The 19297-nt window shown below is 41.2% G+C and overlaps 1 protein-coding gene across 11 annotated transcripts in view; it reads left to right on the top strand.

Moving 5' to 3' along the window:
- Positions 1-19297, top strand: part of kazna (kazrin, periplakin interacting protein a) — a 228083-nt gene that overhangs the window by 149145 nt on the left and 59641 nt on the right. For 10 of the 11 annotated variants that reach the window (XR_004847692.2, XR_004847691.2, XM_023274358.3 and 7 more), the window contains one exon: positions 2850-2957. Coding sequence is in view for 9 of the 11 variants with exons in the window: in XM_023274358.3 (XP_023130126.2) it covers positions 2850-2957 (108 nt within the window). In the remaining 2 variants the exon portion in view is untranslated. Of the gene's footprint in view, positions 1-2849; positions 2958-16079; positions 16311-19297 lie in introns of those variants that run through there. The other variant, XM_023274362.3, reaches the window with a different exon arrangement.

Consider the following 19297-nt stretch of genomic DNA (forward strand, 5'->3'; position numbering starts at 1 on the left):
TGGGAAAAATTGGAACCAAGTCATAAAGTGTCATAAATTATCAGCGTTACAAAACAACTGTGCACAATGTACTGTAGTGCACCTCATTGCTTTCTCATGGAAGTTATATTTTGCAGTATTATTGGCACCTCTTCCCTGTTATTATGTGTTTATATATATCAACCTTTCTGCAAACACAAGCCCTAAATGTGACTTAGAGTGAGGAAAAAGTAGAGCTTATTCAAAAATCAAATCATTTTTCACAAGCCTCATGTTTTCTTTGTAGATTAAAAATGAGAAAGGAGCTGAATTCTGATGTGGTTTACTGAAATTCAGCTCTCAGGAATTAAAATGAAATCGACAAAACACAGACGATCATTGCACATTAGCCCAGCATATTTCTAAACTTCTTTTTAATTATCATATATAATGTATGCATTGTTTTAAGTTCTGCAGACATGCACATTCTCTGATTTTATGCTAACTAAACGTATGTGTAGCAGATATCCACACTTGCAGGGAGATGATTGGTGAACTCACTGTGTCTTTGTCAGATAATTTTCCTGCCGGCCTGCGAGGAAATGAGGAAAGAACAGAGAGAAGCTGGAAGCAAAGAGAGGAAATGATGCTCTTATCTCAAATCCTTAATAGATCACCCCAAACATGATTTACACAGCAAGCGTCAAGTAAAGGTTTATAGAAGGCTTCATTCTCCTTCAAGGTGCAGCTTAGCAGGTAGCAAATGAAAGGAGCCATGGCAACAAAAGGGATGATATTTTTCAGTGTTTCTACAAATCTTCTGTATTATTAGCCCCTGATATAGTGTGGTTTTGACTTTAGTGAGCTGAGCTAAAGACTGAAAATATCAATATGAGGCACTTAGACCTCACTAGACTCCTCAGATTCAGGGATTACAAAAGGACATTGATTCAGGGGCATGAACACTGACCGAGAAACATTACAGCTACCTCCTTGATAAATCCATTTGACGAAGAAAATGTGATTTTAGCATTGCCAAGGCTGAAGAAATAAAAACAGCAGCATGCCTATTCTCTCTTTTGACTGAATCTCGTCCAATCACTATACATCTTCTTAAATCTGCAATGTTTTGTGCAATTTCAGTGCATAAAAAGGCTGAATCACAAAGGAGGGCTGCAAAGTAGAAAAACACACCTATTGTTTTGATTGTACTGCTCGTAGCTAGTTGAGTGTTTTATGAGTGAATGAAAACTTGTAGAGTTTAGTAATAAATGGAATTATGATTTTTGTTAATATTTTAGTTTCAGCAGAAAAGATTGCATATTCAGTAAACAAAATGTCACACCTGCACTCTCTCTGCAACTTTTCCTGCATACTAACTTTTCCTCTCCATCTTCACCAAGCAGTCATCGTGGTTTACTTCTTTCTTGGTGTTTTTTTCCACCATCCCTTTCCCTTTGAGTTTCTAAATGCCGGCAAGGACCTGTCAAGGTATGATGCAGGGAGGATAAAACATTTTCAGCTCAAACCTTACAGATATAGGCATGCACTGTGCATTTTTTTCATATTATTCAAAGAACTGACAACTATGTTTGTGGTTTCAAACGCTTCTCCGTGGGCAAGTTTGACCAAATGATATGTTTGGAAGGTGGCAAAGAGCTATGTACAGTTTTCAAAAACAGCCCTCGTGCTTTTTACCAATCACCTTAGGAGGGGACAGGGAGCCAGACTGTTATTTGTAACCAAGCATGATGACTAATCTGGCCATAATGATGGCACCACAGCTAAAATTTGAGCTCCCAGACACATCTGTGCTCAATTACTGCAAATAATTCAACCAGTAACAGCGTCTTAATGTGTGGGTGGTGGCTGGATTGCAGGAGGAAGAAGAAGAGGAGGAAAAGGTCAGACAGGAGCACAGCTTGAAGAGTGAAGATGTAGTTGGCTGCAGTGTGAATTTCACTGCGTGCAAGCAAAGCAAAGTATCAGATGTTGCCGTATTTTTTTTTTTTTTAAGATTGGAAGCCGCCACTGTTCTTCTGAAAGTGGCAGTCATTAGTCTTGGAGTGTTACTTTGGAATAAAACTTTTCATGCATCTCTGTGCTGGATTGGGAGGCTGGCAGAAGTTGACTGCACATGTTGAAGTGACAAAGTCATTTTAGCAAACACTTTTATGTGAGCTGACCTGGAGCAGTGCATTCAATATGCATTCACTGCGTACCACTGGTGGGAACCAAAAACTATATTAGAAACCACTGAACCTCACCAGGAATCAAATCACACTCGAGTCATAAAAATGCTAATATTTATGTGAGTATGCAGCAGTCTCTCAAAGCGCCGTCTGTGTTTGTGCGCCTGCATGTGTTTAAAGCTTGTATGCTTTTGCTACAGCCGTACGTTTGGGCTTCTCCCCAGAGACAGTAGCTGCGCTGATGAATAGTAGGCTCTGCAGAGTTTAAGGAGTGAGGAGTAAAAGTTCATTATGTGTGTACTGAGAGGGATTTTGTGGAGTTGATTGTTGTGGTGTGCTGCATTAATCATTCCGGTTCCTGCACACATTTAGTTTGCAACCTCCAATATGTTTGTGAGCATAAAGAAAAACTTTAACTGTTGAGGACTTTGATGTATCATGCATCCATGCAAGTTGTGTAGACACCGTCTTTCTCTGTCCATCATAATCAATACACCTGACAGCTCCAATTGCACTTTGCAGTCTTTTTCTCATACCTGCACAAATATAAAAGTAATCGGTGTGGAGTGTATTCAAAAACGATCTTTTATTAAGCATCTTCATCTTGCTGCCATGCATCTGTTTTTCATGATATTTTTCTGCATCTCTTCCTGTGTTAATTGTCAAGTGAACCCTGGTTGTTTCTTTCTCTCCTTCCAGATCCCTCTCCTAATGCGAGGCAGAAGCCACCAGCCACTGACCTCCCATACAAGGCTGAAATCAGCAGTCTCATGGACTTCAACTCTCCAGATGCATCGTTGGACAAAGGTAAGACTCGATTAGTTCTGCAGAACCACAGCTCACTGTCTGCAAGAATCTGAAATAGATCTAAAGTGCATTCACCAAGGTTATACCAGGGTTTCCTTTGGGGGAGCAGTTGCTGTTTGCACTTTTGACTGGAGCAATGTGCATCCAGCATTACTGTAGCTAATGAGTGTCCCAGGCTGTTCTAGGTATGCATCGATCAGCTTCAAGAGGAAAACTACCTTCCTAACACTGTGTAGCTCCAACTTGTGCTGCCAAACAGCTCCTACGGGTCAAGGCCTAGAGAACTCTGAATGTTTCCTGTAGTATTGGGCAACAAGATCTGTTCAGTCGTGCAAGTATTTGCTGTGTGGCCTCTGTGGATCTGACTTGCTTTTCCACCACATCCTACAGATGCTCGATTGGATTGAATTTTAGGAAATTTGAAAGCCAAGTCAACATGCTGAACTCTTTGTTATGTTTAAGTAAACAGATTATTTGTAAGGAAGGAGAGAGGTTTTCTTCTAACTGCTAAATAAGCTGGTAAATACAACTTCATTATAAGCATTTTGTTAAACTGTTATTACACTCTTGACTTTTGATGGGTGTTCAGTCATTTGTTTCCCTAAGGACCATCCCAAAGAGCAGCCAATAAACTTTAAAGACTATTTACGCCCACGACTCTTGTCTGACTGGGTGGTCAGCCGTGTCTCACATTAGCGTCATCGACTCTCCAGGTAAACACTCTTAAAGTAGTTTGTCTGTAGTCTGTTTCCATGTTCCACTGCTTTTAGTGACAAAAGCTTCTTTCAAGGACTTGGAAATCTTGTAGAGAGGATCAAAGATGCTACCGATGGCACCAGAACAAAAGTGTCTCTTGAATAGTGTATCCTCTGAGGCTGCCAGCTCCAGTATGGATCTCTAATGTCACCCAGGGAGGCCTCAGGGGGCCCTTCCTCATTAGTGTCCTGATTAGGTGTCTGTTTGGCTGCCAGTTGTCTCTTCTCTCTTATTAGCGTCTGTTGATGCCGTGATGGTACCAACATTGTTCACAAACAGTCGTTTACCGTACTCACACAACAGCAATTTTCCTTTGATGACTTGCTCTGGGTGAGAAGGTCAAAAGCTGACATCAGAAAGATAATGCTGTAGGCTGTGGTCCAGACTGTAACTCATATAAACATAGGTCATCGACATATTTTGTTGTTTGCACCGCTTTCATGATCAACAAAGGAAAGGAGAAAAGATAGTAAGTATCTGGAGGGATATTGGGCCATATTTTATTTTTACAAACATATTTGATAATCCATTAGCTAACTTTGGAGCTAACATTAGCATTCTACCACTTCCAAGGCAGCACTGTGGTTTAATAGTGTTTCATGGTAGGAAATTAATTCAAAAATATCAATGCACACCTTGAACATATTTATTAAACCTGAGAAGTGAAACACACTGGATGCAATCAGGCTTGCAATGTCACATTAACTGTCTTGCTGTCTTTTCAGCCGACCTCAGAAATGTTCTGATTAAACCAGTAGCAAGACATGTTAGGTGGTTGAACAAAAAGGAGAACAAACCGTATGCAACTTTCGATGGTTTCCAGTAGTGGAACATAACTAAGAACTGTGCTTAAGTACAATTTTGAGGTGCTTGTACTTTTAGCTTACTTTGGTTTTTCCATTTTCTGCCATCAATCTCTGTTAACATTACCTACGCAGACTCAAATATTGTACTTTTTGCCCCACTGCATTCATCTGAAAGTTGTTGTTTTTTGTGTTAAATGTACGCTGAACAGCCACAGCGTTACAGCTGCTGACAGCTTAAGTGAACAACAGTGATCATCTTATTACAAGTCAATGTTCTGCTGGGAAACTTTGGATTCTGGCTTTCATTTGGACGTTACTTTCATGTTTCCACCCACCTAAACATTACTCTTCCAGCAGGACAGTGCACCCTGGCACACCACAAAAACTGCAACATTAACAACAAAGAGCCTAAGACGATGATTGTCCTCCAAACTGGCTAGATCCCAAACAGATCGAGCATCTGTAGGGATGTATTAGAACAAGCCCGATCAACAGGATGCAAATATTCACCTCTAGTATCTCCGTGCCAGTCACCACAGGTGCTGTGTCCATGCCCCAACGGTAGTGAGGTGTTTTAAGATAAGATAAGATAAGATAAGATAAAGTTCTTTATTTCTCCCCACGCCAGGGGAAATTTACATTGTTACAGCAGCTTATGTAACAGTAGACATAGTGATAAGAATAAAATAATAATAGAACAATAGTAATAATATTTACAATATATACAAGGGTGAGAGATGAGGATAAAGTGGCTTAACAGAAAAAATAAAAATAAAGTTTAAAAGTGCAAAGATGTGCAGTGCAAGAATGTCAGTGCAAATTTTATGGTTTGGGGTGGTAATGATATAGTCCAGTTTATGTTAACATCAGCCAGTGATGCTGATATTGTAAAGTCTTATAGCAGTATGAGGAGGGATGTTAGGCAGGTGGTTTTAATGTTGTGGCTGATCGCTGTATGATGGCTGTTTAGAAACGTTGTATTTGGAAGCCAGCAGAGCAGGCATTGTACTTGATGAGTTAGTTATCTGGACCAGTTGATGCACATTTTTTAAATTACTCGTTTGTCTGTGCATACGTGCACAGTCTCCTGCAGCATGGAGCAGCTGGTGCATTAGTTCCATAGTTGTTTCCTGGGTGCTGTAAATGTGCAGACTCAGGGAAAAGCACACACACACACACACACACACACACACACACAACCCCTGCAGTGGCCAAGGCCACGTATATCACTACAAATTTCATCAGAATGAGAACAGGGAACTGAGGAGCTGTGTTATCAGCAAATTCATCTCAGTTCTGCAGTAAGAGAGAGACAGGGAAGGAGAGAGGAACCAAACGTAAGCAGCCAGCACTGGATCATTACGGAGACAGGTGCTGCTTCTGCACATTAAGTGTGGCAATGATGTCACTAGCCGGGCGAGGCTTGGTGTCTGCACAACTTGAAGTAGGAAGGTCAACGCAAGAAGTCAAACAGGGCTTCCAGACAAAATAGGCTGAGGAGTGCGAGACCGGGAGGCAGGAACAGGAGGGGAAAAGAGCTGAAGAGCACCGGGAGGATGAGGACAAGGTGAAAGATTGTATCAGGACACGTTGTTGCCTGCATATGTATTCTGATTAATGAGAGAAAAATCATGCAGAGGAGAGAGACAGAAACGAACAAAAGGACAGTAAAGTTGGGGAGAGTGTGAAGATGTATGTGTGGGTGAATGTGCAGAGTGGTCTCTGCTGAGTACCTCCAATTTTTCTCATGTGCTGACACTTTCCAAAACACCTGCCCCCATCACAGACCTCTTATAGCCACAGAGAGAGTGGCAGCTAAATTGCCTTTAGCAACAATATCCAGGCCTCTCCGCTATAATTTGGAGAAATCAGAAATAGCTGCTGAGAAATGTTTGGACAGGATTGGCATAGTTAGACTTTGCTTTTCTTGGGGTAATTTAAATGTACTTTTATGCAGGAACTGGGCACAACAATATTGTTATATTAGATATGTCATGGTTGCAAGGTCATGGTCACTTTGTGATAAAAAAAATAAAATAAAACCTGCAGAGTTTTGACATAATCCAGCCAGTCTGCTCATATGACCAAAGAAAAGAAAAGAAAAGCAAGCGTGATACATTAGACATAATCATTCTAGACATATACAGAGTTTTGCTGTGGATCCACAGAAATGTGATCTTATGAAATCTCAGAAAATATGCTGCAACATCCATAGACGAAGGACTCGTCTGTGTGCTTGTGTGTCTTCTGGTCTTTCCATTTAATGCTATTGAGAGGTTGAAACTTGCACAGGGAGCAGGGAAGCGATCTGATTGTCTCTGGTCTTTGTTACGTTCTGACTGCTTCATTAAGAGCTGAAAAGTGAAACTTAAAGGTCACGAAGTCACAAAGTTACATTTCAGTGGGTCTAGATTATAATTGTCTGCGCTGAAAGGCTTTATTTAAGTAGTCTTCAAAGGAACCATTATTTGTTTCTAAAAAAATGCACATGGGCGTGTGACAGTGTGAGTGCTTTGAAGCAAACCAACAAATTAAGAAAGAAATCAGAGAGACACAAACTTCTTTCTTCTTCTTCTGAGCCTTTTGTACATGCTGTTGCTGTTTTCTTCTTTCCTTTTAGTCCCACAGATTCCATTCAGAAGCAGGTTACAGCGCTGAAGTTTATCTTAATAAATTAGCCTTTCAAGCTGTTACATTAAACACATTATTGTCTAAATTTAGATCTGGAGATGAGCTGTTCCAATGATTCAGTTGATTAATCAAAGTTTTTATGTATAGTCTAGACATTTAATACCAGAAATCCAGGTATAAAACTATGTACACATCCTTAAAACACTCACTGCATGTTTTCAGTCAACTCATAGTAGCTTTATTGTCATTGCAACCTTATTCATCTGGTGCATTGCAGGGTGAAATTAGATATTTTTCCAGGTGCAACACAGAATTACATGAGAATATACAGACTTGCACAAGACTACGTAAAGGTGCATCATTCAAACGCACTACAAGCCGGTGCAAAATTTACTGAAGCAGGACAACAGTGAAGGACAGAACAGCACTGAGCCTGTAATTATTGTAACGGTTGATCAGCTTTGTGCTCGCTGCATGCCTGAATGTGTCTGATGTATACTAGCACACATACAGTAGCTGTTTGTTTAGATAATAAAGCAGATGCAGCAAATTCATTAACCGCTGCGTAACAGCTTAGCAAGGCATCGGTACCTTAATACCTTTTTAAGTTTCCAATTTATTGACTTAAAGGACTAGTGTGTGGGATTTAGGTGGGATCTGTTTGCAGAAATGAAATATAGTATTGATAATTATGTTTTCATTCTTGTAGAATCACCTGTAAGTATATGCATGATTGTGTAAATGACAACCACTGGCTCTGGAGAGTTTCCTTAGTGCTTTTATGTTAAAGTGTCAGCCAGCTCACCACTAGATGTCACTAACTTCTACATACTAGTCCACCAACTTCAGTGGTGATAAGCACCTTTAAAACTAAAACTGTGCTATAAATATGGAGTAAAAGAGCAACAGCAAGAGGCAGTATGTGTGGCTTTTTTTTCTTTTTAGTCTCCTTATCTTGTTTACAATCCTCAGTTCTGGTCACAAGCTAAAAATGACCAAAAAATTGCACCTCCAAATAGAATTAAACTTGAGGTCACCGTAAGAATACTTTCATGCTGCCTAATCAATACCCCGATCAAATGCATGTTTTGCAGTCCATCCATCACCTATATCTGCTTCATCCTCAGATCTATCCCAGCTCACACTGGGACCAGCATCCAGCTTATGTATTACATTCTCCACATTTAGCATGTAGAATTTACTCCTCTCTGTTTTTTTGTCACCTCATGCATCATGTTTGGCTTTTTTCTGGGAGTTTTCTGTGGATTTCTTTACCAGTCTTCCACGTGCACCTCATTAGATACTGGATTTCCACCTACGTGCAGTACTGTGCCAAGGTGATATTGGAGGTGTGTTTTCTATTTCTGAACTCCACCTTGGATTCGCGCTTGACACACAGCTAACAGCCAACTGGTACAACCGTCCACCAGTTGTAATACCTTCTCTCTGCCCTTCAAATGGCTGTTAAAATGGCCCACCGGCCGCTAATCTAGGCTGGCGTCCGGCAGCGTTGGGAATTAGCAGCACAGGTGATGGTGGCGGCTGGAGCTGGCATGTTTGGAAGAGTGGCACCTGGTAGCTGGGTGTTCCTTTTCAATGAGCATTAAGTGGATGTTGGAAGGAGGGAGAACAAAGGTAAATACCATCACTGACAAAGAAGAGAAAGACTGGATGGAACTGGTGTGATTGAACAAATACGTATAAATACAGGATGTGCAGGATGAGAAGTTCTTGAAGAAAGTAAGTAGAAGAGCAAGTAGTTTAGAGAAGTGGAGTCAATCATGGCAAATACCTTCTAGACTTACAGTGGATCAACGATATAAGGTTTCATACCTTTAGGTCTCGTTTCAAACAAAAGCTTAAAGTTGACATTTTGACTCTGACTTATCCTCCCCATCTATGTGATTTGCCTGAGGTAAAAAGAGCAGCAAGGTGGGGTGTGTGACAAGATAATGGGAGAGGAAATGACTTTGTATTGAGGTTTGCAAAAATTATGGGAACTTCTTTGTTAAAATCGCAGCAGCTACCGCTGCATGAAGAAACAGACATAGAAATCAACCTTTAGTGAAATGCAGTAAAGGTCACAGGAGTTGATGGCAACTGCAGAGCTGATAAATAAACCCTCTGTTTCTCTTGGTGCAGCTGACTGCAAATGAAGCTAATTGATATCTAAGATGCAAACGGAGGCTATAAAAAAGATATAAAAGTCCTTCCAGCTTGCAGTTTCTGTTTGAAATGTCATTTTAAAAATGACATTTAAGGGGAACTGTGTTGAAGTCAAGACTAAATCTGCAAGACCAAGAAAACTTTTCGATGAAACTGCACGTCTGCAGCAGACTGAGCAGCAAAGTAAAAAACCCAAATGACTGTAAAGGAGCTGCAGGAAGGTTTAGCTGACACAGGAGTGGTGGTGGTGCAGCACCATTTCACAGCTGATGAGCCTTCAAAACTCAGAGATGTGTGACTCAAACTAGACTAACGTATTTGTATTACCTATTGTCTAGAGGTGGGAGAAGCACTCAGATCTCTGTTTTACTTTAGCAAAAACCACACAGATATTTTCATCTGTGTATGCTTGAAGAAACAAGAGTAATTTAATTTAAATGTACTTTTATCACTACTGTTTAAGATACACTTGAGTTTTAAATGATACAGCTATGAAAGAGAGGTCATAGTGTAGCTTATGACAATGTAATGTTTGTAAAATAAATGTAGTGCAGTCAAAAGAATAAATAGTTTGAAGTGCCATGAAATTGAAGCAATAAAGTGCCTAAAATATGCATTCAAGTAAAGTATCTGTAAGTTTTTAATTAAATGTGCTTTCCCCCACTGATCTTTTCACCCATGCAACACACTCATACCAATGTCACCTCTTTGTTTTTCTAACACACTTCCCTTAGTGTTCTAAAAGGCCCAACACAGGGGACCTGACTGTTTGCAGTGGAAACCGCTCGGGTCTAAAACATCCTCAGCAGCTGAGTCTCAGTTCACCTCCTAAGAGGCAGGAACTTTGCTGCATGTCGTCCCTGAGCTCCTGTTTCTCACATTTCTTGTCTTCTTCCATTGTGCCGTCTGACTGAAGGCAAAAAGACAGGAAAGAAGAACCCAACACTGAATCACAAAGAGCTAAAAAACACTTTTGATTTTGACATCTGAAGGAAAACACCTGCTTCGACCTCAGTAATTGAGTGGTGGGTTTGTGCAGAACAGATGAAAAGTCAAGCTTCAGAGAACAGGGCAGCATCAGTTGTATGAGATACTTTTTTGCAAAAAGTTGCGATGACTCACACTGCAGTTACACACTACTCGTCCATGACACTGTGGTTCTTTTGTAGCGTAGGTGATAGTAAATTGCTGCTCGGACCATTCTTCCCTTTTCATCCTGTCTTCTTTACAGTTCAGTGCTATTTTTTCTCCGTTAGTTCACACTTTCTGACTTGTGGGCTGATCTTTCATATGGGGTTGTTTCAAGGTTTTTGCAGTGCAAGCGGCGCTGTTGAGAAGAATCATGGGAGCAGGAAAAGAGGAAAGTGGGGATTTATGAGAAGAGGGTGTCCATTAACATGTGCACTGATGGCACTGAAGACAGGAATGAAAAGATGAAGGATATTTTGGTCTCATAAAGTAGCCACAGTGAAAAAAAGTTCAAATCCATGTACACGTAGGTGTATAAACATACACATATGAGTTTAATTAATTTCTAATGCTTCTCTCATTGTCTGATTCTCTCCCGTCTCACAAAAAACAATGAAAGGTTGACAAATTCCTGGCTGTGGGAGGTTGTGCTCGCTGTCCTCTGAGGTACTGTGTAGCTGACTGCAGAGAGACAGAGATAGGCTGCCTCGATTGATTTTCACTTAAAGGATACTGCTCTCAGCTCATCACCTGCAGACATCCAGGATTTAGAAACACGCAGAAAGAGAAACGGCAACATCAGTAATTACAGCTAAATATTTTTTCATCATCGTGCAGTCAGAGGAATGTGTGTCACAGACGGCTAATGTTCTGTTGTTCACTGGTCCCTGTAGTGTGAGTTGATGCAGTCTTAATGTAGTGTAAATAGCCAGCGCATGCCAAGTACATTCTTTTAATTATGAAACCCAGCAGACCCGCTGATTAGCCCTTCATCTTCATCAGTGTCTGAGCCTGAGCTGCAGTTGGAGCGCTTCCTAGAAACCTGAAACTCTAGCTAGCATGTCCCAACAGGTCTGGAGCAAGAGCAGTTTAATTAAAATGTTGCATCCTGCAAGCATGGACTTGTTTTATATGGTTAAATTACCAGGTCATTGTGTGTTTCAGGAAGTGCTCTGATAGTCCAGGTAATTTGTGCCAGATTTTACCTGAAATCACAGTTTGGGTCCTTAAGCATATCTAGAAGTGGAGCCATCACAAAAACACATTATGTTGATTATGACTATTTTCCTTTCCACCATCACTGAATTATCTGTTTTTCATGATAACTTCTGAGCCAAACATGAGAACTCAGAAAAAGTGATATCTACCCCCATGTTTTGATGGTCAGAAATTGCAATGATAACATTTACAACATAAAAAACTGTTCAGGTAATTAGTTAATAGTGATTTCAGAGTTATGACAATTAAATCGCAATATTTAAGAACCAAGACTAGACTTCAAAATGTCATGTCTGTTGCATTCATTTTAAAAGATATATCCCTCTGTTCATTAACTAACAATACAGTGACTGTAAAGTGTAGATCAATGTTCAATATGACCCTTAAAGCTTAAAAAAAAAAAAGCAATGCCATGTCTGTGGCCTCCAGTATCTCAATATTATGGCCCAACACTCATTCAAACTACTTCAAACTCGACTCTGCACCCCCTTGTGTCACCTGGTAAGTTTGAAGTAGATCAGACGAAGAGCTGTCAAAAAAAACCTAAGAACAGACACACACACACACACTCACTCACGCAATATTTGAATGATTAATGAGAGGTGTCAAACATAAAGACTGACTTCAAAAAAATGATTTTAGTGATACGTTTGATTGCCGTCATTGAACCTATTCATCACCGTCTCCTTCACAGCCTCCTCCACATTGACACAGGTCTTGAAGGAGGCTGTTTTTTTTGTTTTTGCATTTGCGGCCACAACTTGAGAGTTCATGGATAAACTCGCTTTTCTTTGATAGAATTTACCACAATGGCCTCCAATTGCTACTAAACAAAGTGTTTGGAAGGCGACATTTCCACAAAGTTCGTGTTCGGCAATTTAAGCTTTGCCCTGTTTTCATCTTCTCTCAGGAAGTCTTTCAATTGATGAAAATTGTCTCTTTTCTCATTGTACAAAGGTCAACTACCAAACAAGACAGTTAGTGTCCATTTACTGACACAATGTTCTGTCCTCTCACCCACAAGAAATTCATCTGATTGGCCCTTGTGTGCAATGAGCAGATGCTGCAAATAAAGAATATTTTATTTATGAACACAGGTGTTGTGGTTGTAGCCACTGTGCTTGTTTCAGAGCTGGACGTAGAGCAGCTCTAGGTGGCATTTAGGACTGCCAAGAAACCTGAGATCTGTACCTGCCAGTGAGATTACTGAGACTCCGGGTCCTAAAACATCCAAGGCCTTCCTGTGCTCCGTTCCCTCACTGGCCGGGACACAGTATCTGCATTCACAACCAGGGCCAAGGATACAAAATGGGATACCTGAAATGCCAATCAAATGGCAACGGAGGCCTTCAAACATTCCAGAGGAGGTCATTTGCACCGGAGCAGCTCACATATCTCCTCTAGGATCGCACTAGCAGCCAACTCTGCATCCAGTTTGACTTGAGCTGTTCACAGTAAAAGGAAGAGGAATGAAGCAAATCTGCTGAAATAATGGTTTACTGGTGCAACACCTTTGTGCCACCTTTCAGGTGAAGCGCTTAAGGTGGCAACGAATATGCCACTTCAGCAGGCTGGGGCTGGATACACCTAAATGATTGGAGAATATTGTGATCAACTCTTCCCCAAGCAAGCCAGTCCATCCTTGAACTCTGAATTTGTGGCTGCATGAAAGAGAAAATGTTCAAAACAATCAAAAATGTCTCTAAATTAAGTAAATCTTTGTGTTTGACACATTCTTTTTAGACTAGGAAGGTCACATAGAATGTCGTTCTTCTCTTTACAGTCACTGTATTATCAGGGTTAATGAATAGAAGGATTATTCTTTTAAAATCTACACAACGTTTGCAACTAAGATGAAGTTTTGAACTCCAGCAGAGGTTCTCAGATGCTATGATTTCCTCCTCACAATGTCCTTGAATGCATCATTAACTAATCACCTGAAGAGTTAATAAAGTTGTGCATGGTATCACTAGTTGCTGACCACAACACAACATGTGAAGGTAGACATCACCTTTTCTCTGTTGTAATTTCTGCTTCAGGGAATGTGGTGCAAAATATGTAATTTTGTCATGGCAGGAAGTAAAATGACTTCTCTGACCAAGTGGTCCAAGTGCACCAAGTTTCATGCTTTTATGAAAAAGTGAACATTTTCCCCACGTATCACCTGGGCTATGGAGTCATTTCTCAGCCACTCCACCAGACAATTTTGCCTGCACAATTTTTTTCCAGAAAGCATTACGGTCCACAACTTCACATGATAAATTACACTATTATATATTTCCTCACATTCTGTTTCTGAACTTTGTAGCTCCAGAATGGGGAAATAGCTGAGTCATATCTCATCCCAGGAATTGTAATCTTAAGCCATTGCATACTAGGCAGAGGCACATAATGTCCTTTATAGCTACTTTAACTGCAGCTTTCCTCTTCACTGGCATTAAAGGGTATTTGTTACCATTGCATGAAATGGCCTTCTGACTGTACAAGGAAAACGAGTTCCAACGAAAATCAGTGACCTGATTCCAATTGCGGAGCACAGTGTAACTCGGTAGCTCCTTCCCTGCTATCTGCTCAGGTTCCTTTGTGCGTTACAATGAAGGGAAATCATCGTATCCTCACATTCACACACATGTAACAAGTGCCTGCTGGACTCAGTGTTTATTCTGATGCAGGTCAGCTAAGCCACAGACCCACATGGGCCACAAACACCCCTTTAAACAAGCAGTATTCAATTTCCTCACTTTGTGCATTATGCATGGACACAACAGACAATGAGAGATTACTTTCTTTAGCTGCTTTATTGTTTTGCAAAGAGCGATGCCACACTGAAGGATTCTCAAATGTCACTCTCTGCAGAGGAGCCAATCGAAGCATCTGTTGATTGACTTTAAAATATTAGCAATAAACATCTCTAACATTCATGTGATATTAGTTTATTGTACTGAAACTTTTTTTTTAGAGTGAGTGTTACACATATTTCATATAAATACAGAATATATATTGAAAATGTATGGAATATATTTGCACATACAGAATTCACACATGTAAGTGTTATGAGGGAAATTCTATTTCTTATTGTTGTGTCATGAACACAAGTGTGCCCAACCCTCATGGGTTTATTAGACACCAATACATCCAAAACACACATTATTCTGCTCCTCAGTTCTCAGACACATTATGTTTCCTTCTATCTCAGGCCTGAAAAGGTTCCCCTTCTAAAACATAACTCAGATTTTTCATCCAGCCAAAAGAAACCAACATAAACAGAGGACATCTTCCTGAAAAGTGCCTCCCTTATATCTTCGTATGCAGGACACTAAAACATAAAATGAACCTCATTCTCAAATATATCCTTTTCTCTATTTAAATCTGACTTTAATCATCTGATAAAATGATTCCTACTTAACTTTACTCACTGTTAATATTTAGTTTGGCACATAGCTTGCTGCTTCAGCCTTAATTATTACAGGACTGAAGAGGAAAATAAAAGATACAATTGATCAGTCTTTGATGAGTCTTTTATACTGCTGTTTTGACATTTTTTTATGACTCATTCTCTATATAGACTTTAATTGTGGGAATTACATTCACAGCCTGAGTCATCATTTCTGCTCATTTGAAAAGTTTTTTTTTTTTTTTTAATCTTTGTCCTTGCAGACAGATGAATAAATCATAATTAATGCGGAGGCTTATCAACTTTCTTTAAATCGGGGCTTTCTCTGTTTGACTGCTTGCACAGTATAATGTATTTTCACTCGCCTGCCTGCACAAACAACATGTCACAGCAAGGGTGGTCAAAATAATAAAAACAAGCATGCCCAGATTGTATGAACAAATAACATTCACCTGTGCCTACATTGAGAGGAAGTCTGTTTGCTTACCTTTCATGCCAACCAGCATAATGGAAAAAGATGCAAATAACATCAAATGCAGGAGGTTTTTACAGAGATTGCTTTTACAATGAAATGTAAACACATGCAGTGTATTACAATTTAAAGGGGACTTGTATTTTAATCCACCAAATGACTACAATATCCTGCGTGTATCCTGTGATTTGGGTTCTAAATCCGTGCATTATTGCGCTGCTTAGGCTCCTACTTTAAAACCCCTTTAGTTTGTGCAGCACAGGTTACTCAGAAATGTGGAATGGCAGTCTTGAAAACAAACTGCAAAGAAGAAATACCAAAAACTATGTGAGTGTTTCCCACAGCAGTGGTCATTTTAATGGCGCTAAAGGCTTCCATATGTGTGGTTTTAAAGGCATTAGTTTACTCATGCTTCAGCCCCTCAGGCCAGTCAACAGCTGGCAGACCTGTTGCTGTGCAGCCTGCTGGTATTAGACGACACACAAATCAACACCCACCTGCCTGTAAGCCCACACCTCCATGCCTCCTTCCCTCATGTGTGTGCACAAGTGTGTGTGTAGATGTTTGAGTAATGTGGGAAAATCATAGTGACAGGCCTCACTGAGCTCCTCCTCCTCCTCCTCACCTAGTAAACCATGTAAGCTGAGGGGAGGGGCCGGGTGTACTGTATCCCTGAACTGGTGGGAGTTTCCGTGGACAGGTACACTCACGGAGAGGAGAGACAGCCTGTGGATGTGTTTCCTGGTGTCAGCTCAGCCTGATTTTAGTGGTGGAAAAAGCTACAAATGGTGGCGTTTGAGTAAGCGCCGCTTGAGAAACAAGGATTTTTGGGTTGTTTCCGTCCTGAGAGTCTCCTGCACGCACGTGACAGATCCTGGAATCCTCTGGAAAACTCCCCTCAGAGGAGGGGATGAAGGCTGACGGGGAGCAAGGAAAGACTGGTGAGTGAGTGAGTGGAAGCAACAAGTGCAGCAGCAGCAGCTGCCCTTTGGTGGACTGGAAGCGAGTTTTAGTCTTTGCTCCTTAAAAGGTTTTTACAATGAAAAGGCAAAGGTTTCCTGTTAAGTATCTAAAGGTCCGAGGAGGGTGCATTTAACTGCTTTTGTAGCTTTAAGAGCATCATGCTGACATGCTGGCAGGTGTCATGTCTGATAGTGAGTCACCCAGTCACTCACCTGTTTTAGCGTTGAGCCGTTGGGAGACTTTAACCTGCGCTGACCTCACAGTAGCTGTTATTATGTGAACACACTGTTCAACATTAACCCTTTTACCACTGGACCTGCAGAGAATCAGCTTAAAGAGATCAGTTTTCTTACTCCTTCAGACATTTGGCTGCTAATACAGGAATCTAATTCACCCATAAGGAGAAGATGAAAAAATCTGATTATGATTCAAAAAGTTTTGTTTTATACTTGTGTGTTTTACAAGAACTGTGGGTATAGTAGGTTGTGAGACAGTTTTGTCTACATCTCATTGACTTACTGATGTAGTGTTTACGATGTCTGGGGTGGAGTTTGTCTCCAAACAATAGTGTTTTTATAGTCATGTAAAGAAGGCACTGTCGTGTTTCCAGTGTAAACACTGTGGTCTGGGGGTTGTGAGCAGCAGTTTTTAGCCTCAGTGCACTTGTTACACTCACAGGGATTTCTGCTGCATCAGCCAAGGTGGTTTCAGACCAAAGCATTCAATTACATAAGCTGAGAAATGTTGCGTTTGTGAGAAAATCTACAGGTGTCCTCGTGTGCTGTTTTGCTTCCAAATACCTGCATTTTATCTGCATGGTGGCAGTTGACCTGCCTCTCAACCTTGGACTAGAGATAGCTCAAACATAGAGGTAAAAGTTCACATAACATGACAGATTAGCTGTGTGTTCTCTGCTTGGTATGGTTTTTTGGGGGTTATTTTTGGCAACCCTGTAATGTGGTGCAAAAACTGGTGAAACCGTCTTCCAGGCATGTCATGTAAATCTTTCAAGCTTAACCCCCGAGGTGTGGCTTTTAAAGCCAAACCAAACACCTGTAGGCTATGGACGGCTGTCTTTGCCTAACCCTGAGTGTCCCAGGTGTGGTTATGAATTTGCAACTGTGCTCAGCTGCTCACCTTTCTGTCTCACATTTCTCTGACAGCCTCTGTGATTACTACTTAGGTAATTTGTGGTCTGTCTTTGCACAACTGGAATCGGACAACATTAGTCATGTGGCCACTATTGCTTGTAACCATAGCAGCAGATTACGTGTAATCATAGGTGTTGATGATTTCCGAGCAGGATAACAGAGAAATGTCCTGGTTTTGATCTTCTCTGCTTTACATCTGCATCAAGCCTCCGTTCCTCGCCCCTTGCCAAGCCTGCCAGTCAACCGTTGACACCCTACATCATTTCAGATTACACTGCTCCATCGTGTCTCGCACTCGTCACTCAGAGAGAAAACAGCATATCAGAGGAGTGACATGATGCCAGGGTGGGTTTATCCCGGCAGATTAACACCTTCTGTGAACCAAGCTGTAAAACAGAAGCTGTTGTTGCCACCGTCTGACTGACCTGATACTCACCGAACATCGAGCTGCGGGTCTGTAGCTGCATTCATACACCTCCGAATGCATGCATGCATGTGTCCATTTCTGCACATGTATTCAGTATTCAGTCCTTACATGCATGTGTGCCTGCTTTCCAGCTGGCTAAGTTTGACAGCATAATAGCGAGAACTGAACTGAATTTTGGACCTGGTTGTGTAATTGCCTCCTTCAGCGAGCAGCTGAAGCAGTGCTCGCTAGTTTCCTCCCCATTGTGGCAGCAGACACAGATGACAATTTGAAACAAGTTACAGATAATCAGCTGCCTGTCAGAATCAAATCAGCGATGATGGTAAAGCAACTATAATAATCACGTCCTGGTAACTGTGATTTGCCACTTTCTGCGAGCGTAAAGCAATTTAGTATTTTAATGAGGACGGGCTGATTGAGAGCCTTTCTCACGGTTCCGTCTATCGCTCTGTTTGAACACCTCTGTGCCTAATCACGTTTACTCTAAAGCGAAGGTGCAGATTAATTTGGCTGCTTACTCCGTCACTGTCACAAATCAAATTCATCCCTCCGATGGCCAGCGTTTTCAGACACTGTCCATTCCCCTCGCAGCTCATCAAATATACATGGACGGATGAAAGAAGTTGCTCTCTGTAAGTCACACTGGTGGTGACAGTCTTTTCAATCTTGCAGTTTTATTTATCCAAGCTGTCAGCTGAGGCTCCGCTCGTTTCGAAAAACTCAACAAATGCAACTCGGTGGCCGTCAGTTTCCTATTTCAGACATAGAATCCCGTTTGAGTATCTAGAGAAGTGATTGTTTTGGCAACTCTGTATTCTAATTTGTCTGCCAAGTCATCATTGTCAACTTGGCGTAACGTTTCTTGGTGTTGGTTTTTATTTTTGGCAAGCGGAACTGTTTGTAAAAGTGTGTGTTGGGTTGATTTGAAAGATTGCAGGGTTTTATCACAGTAGTAGGGACAGGCCGTGTGTGTGTGTGTGTGTGTGTGTGTGTGTGTGTGCGTGTGTGCGTGTGTGTGTGTGTGTGTGTGTGTGTGTGTGTGTGTGTGTGTGTGTGTGTGTGTGTGTGTGTGTGTGTGTGTGTGTGTGTGTGTGTGTGTGTGTGTGTGTGTGTGTGTGTGTGGGCTCCACAGTTTGATGAAATATCCCTGGCGACACAGCGACTGCCCTCTCATTTGGCCCAGACTATTAATAACAATAATTTTAGCCTTTGGCACCAAAGGTCATTTCTCAGCTATATGCACAACGACACACAGACACAAGTACAGACTCTTCACACTTGCTCTGTCATACAAGCGCCGACACACACCCAGACACCTCTTAGCTACCTGTCTGGGCGGATCTGTGCATCCGTCTAATAGGATGAATCAGCTGTACTGAATGCTCCT

Source organism: Amphiprion ocellaris, chromosome 8, assembly GCF_022539595.1.
Source record: "Amphiprion ocellaris isolate individual 3 ecotype Okinawa chromosome 8, ASM2253959v1, whole genome shotgun sequence".
In the NCBI taxonomy this organism is placed as follows: Eukaryota; Metazoa; Chordata; class Actinopteri; family Pomacentridae; genus Amphiprion; species Amphiprion ocellaris.